We start from the raw sequence: 3,041 nt of genomic DNA, 5'->3' as shown, positions 1-3,041 counted from the left end.
GAAGGTCAAATCTACCTTTGAGCCCCAGTTTCCTTATCTATGAAACTGGGTCATAAAATCTGCTTGCCTGGTCGTTGTAGAATAAAATCAGATCGGGCAAGGATCTGCTTTACGGTAGCACTCGGAAAGGCATCTCCATTATTACGGTTTTGGAAAAAGCACAGAGTGGATGATTGCATTCAAGAGTGTCGCTGTGGGAGATGCAGTCTGTCCTTGGTGGGGTCCAGGCCTCAGGAGTCACCAGCTGAGATCCTTTGCCGAGTGAAAAGGGCTCTGAGCAGCCCCTGCACATCACGATTCCGGAGGCTGTAGATGACAGGGTTCAGCATAGGCGTGACGACAGTGTACGTGACGCTGGCCACTCGGCCCCGCTCGGCCTCATACCGGGACATGGGCTGGAAGTAGACTGCAGTGACTGTCCCGTAGAAGAGGCCCACCATGGCCAGGTGGGAGCCACAGGTGGACAGCTGGAGCACCACAGCTGCGATGGCCCCCTAGGAGGCGAGGATGAGTAGGAAGGGAGTGACTACCACCGCGGCACCCTCGGTGAAGATGACGAGCTGGATGTGGCGGGTGTTGGAGCACGAGAGCCTTAAGAGAGGCTGGTGGTCACAGAAGAAGTGGGGCGCTTGGTGGGAGGCACAGAAGGACAGGTGGGCCATAATCAGGATATGCAGGAGGGAGTGGACATGGGACACGAGCCACGCAGTCCCCACCAGGGCTGTGCACACAGCCCGGGACATCCTCGTGGCATAGCGGACGGGGTGCTGGATGGCCACGTAGCAGTCATAGGCCACGGCAGCCAGGAGGCAGCTGTCAGTTACACCCAGGGCAAAGAAGAAGTACATTTGGGTCAGGCAGCCAGCCAGGGAGATGGGGCGGTCATGGGCCATCAGGTGGGCCAACATCTTGGGTAAAGTGATGGAGGTAAAGCAGAGGTCAGCAAAGGACAGATGGGCCGGCAGGAAGTACATGGGTGCATGAAGGGTTGGACTGGCTCGGATGACGGCCACAATGAGTCCATTACCCAGGATGCCCGCCACATACAGGACCAAAAATAGGACAAAGAGAGGCCACTGCTGTCCAGGATTTGTTGTTAGTCCTAGTAGGGTGAATGGGGTTCCTTCTGAAGTCTCATTGGCAGCGTCCATGGCTGGGCTGCTTCTTTGTCTGGGACCCCAGGGGTTCCATTCTACTGCTGGGTCATCTCCCCAGTGTCAAAGGAAAAGGGTGAAGGGCCACTAAGTTGCTCAAGGCTTTCTGGCCATGAGGGAAATCATGGGTTTGGAGTCAGACAGCCGGGTTGCTACACACAGGTGTGGACCATGTGCAAATCATTTTTCCCCCCTGAATCTTCTTCCTTTCCAGGCCTTAGGTTCCCCATCAGTAAAGTAAGGGAGCTGAACCAGATGACCTTGAAGGCTGCTTCCAACTTGGATACTTTGTGATTTGAAGCAAAAACAGAACAAAAACATTGCCCAGGACGTGGACCAGAGAAGGAAGAAAACACAAAAGAAAAGATCAAACAGAGAGAGGATCAAAATCAGGGAGGGATTTGACCAATGGGCATTTATTTCAGGAAAGTCAGAGTGGAAAAGAAAACCCAGATGGAAGCAAGGAACTTATCAAAGAAATAAAAATTCCAAACATTAAGGGCACACATATATTGACATGGATGTAAACCTACAGCACCCGAATGCAAACATGATGTTTTAGAACACTGAGGGACAAAAGAAGAACCCACCACTCCCAGGAATGTGAGGATCTGATGATGTTCAGATACCCAGGCTGCCACCCAATATGTCATCAACAGTAGATGATGGGACACAGTTGGGCAATATCAAATTCTGAAGAAAAAAACCGATTTTGAACCTAGAATTCTATCCTAAACCAAAATATTAATCAAGTGTGAGAAAGGAATAAAGAAATTTTCAGACTTGCAAAAAAAAACAAAAAAAGAACCAAAGAACCTGGATGACTCCCTGTATCCATGGAAAACTCTTCCCATGAAATCAAACACTCACAGCATCAAACAGATGCACACCCTTTATGGGAAACTCATGCAGACAGATGGATACACCTGCCAGATGCAGAGACTTGACTCTTAAGGACAGAGGCAACTTGTTTCAATGCCTCCATTTTTTCCTGCAGATTTCCTGCAGAAATCTTGGGTGATTATCCAAGAGGGGGGTCTTAAAAGGAGAGGGATTTTAGGATAGGTTTCCTGAAGGCTATGCTGAGGCCATCTCTGCAGGAGAATGATCTCTTAATTTCTTTTCACATCCTTCTCTCAATTAAAATAAAATAAAGACCCTTCCTACCCTATTGTCTTCCTTTTCCTCCTCCATTGGGTAAGAAGAATTTCTGGCTTTAGATCCTTGGAGAACATTTTTTTCTCAAATTTACCATCACGTCCCACCGTCCAGGAAGGCAAGAGGATCAGGGCGAGAGGGTGAGATGGAGTGGGAAAGCTTGCTTACTAATTGGCTTTTTCAGAAACTGGACCTACTCTAACCCGTGTTTAAATTGGCCTCAATAAACATACAGATACACAGAGCTGTTTGCAGAAATTCAACTGTAATCACAAATACACCGGTGCAGACATGCAGGCACGTGCAGCCTCCAGCTGTGCTCTGCAAATACACAGGCACGATCGATCACATACAGAAATGTGGACACTGACATCTGAGTAAGCAGACAAGTGTAACCACAAGACCCACAGACCCAGACCATCCTACACATAAACAGAGGGTCCAAAGCAATCACAAAATAGCACTGAGGCCAGAGGGTGACGCTCACTTACAGACTCCTGTTCACGGGGGCTCCTGGCACCATGCACAGCTACTGGGACATGCACGTTCATGCTTCCTCTGAGCACGTAGTCTGTGTCAGCTCTCTACCAGTGCCCGTCCACCCCATCCCGGCCCACCCTGTCACACCCCGTCACACAATCACATCTTCCGGCACAGCCCCAGGGGTCCACGGCCTCTCAACTTCACACACATGGCTACACTCACATAGGCTCATGCTGGGTCACAGCA

At 49.8% G+C, this 3,041-nt stretch overlaps 1 protein-coding gene across 1 annotated transcript; it reads right to left on the bottom strand.

Annotated features, from left to right (window-relative positions):
- Positions 1–126: 126 nt before the first annotated feature.
- LOC111177247 (olfactory receptor 1K1-like) lies at positions 127–1,189 on the bottom strand. The gene is given in 1 exon segment (XM_022578797.3): positions 127–1,189. A coding segment is annotated over 1 exon segment (921 nt). The 5' UTR covers positions 1,152–1,189; the 3' UTR covers positions 127–230.
- Positions 1,190–3,041: the final 1,852 nt, after the last annotated feature.

The sequence above is a fragment of the Delphinapterus leucas genome, chromosome 6, assembly GCF_059928025.1.
Source record: "Delphinapterus leucas isolate spDelLeu-1000000601 "Yukka" chromosome 6, BTC_Dleu_Yukka2, whole genome shotgun sequence".
NCBI lineage: Eukaryota > Metazoa > Chordata > Mammalia > Artiodactyla > Monodontidae > Delphinapterus > Delphinapterus leucas.
Note: the sequence above shows the minus strand (reverse complement) of the source record. Positions and strands in the feature narration are given on the sequence as shown.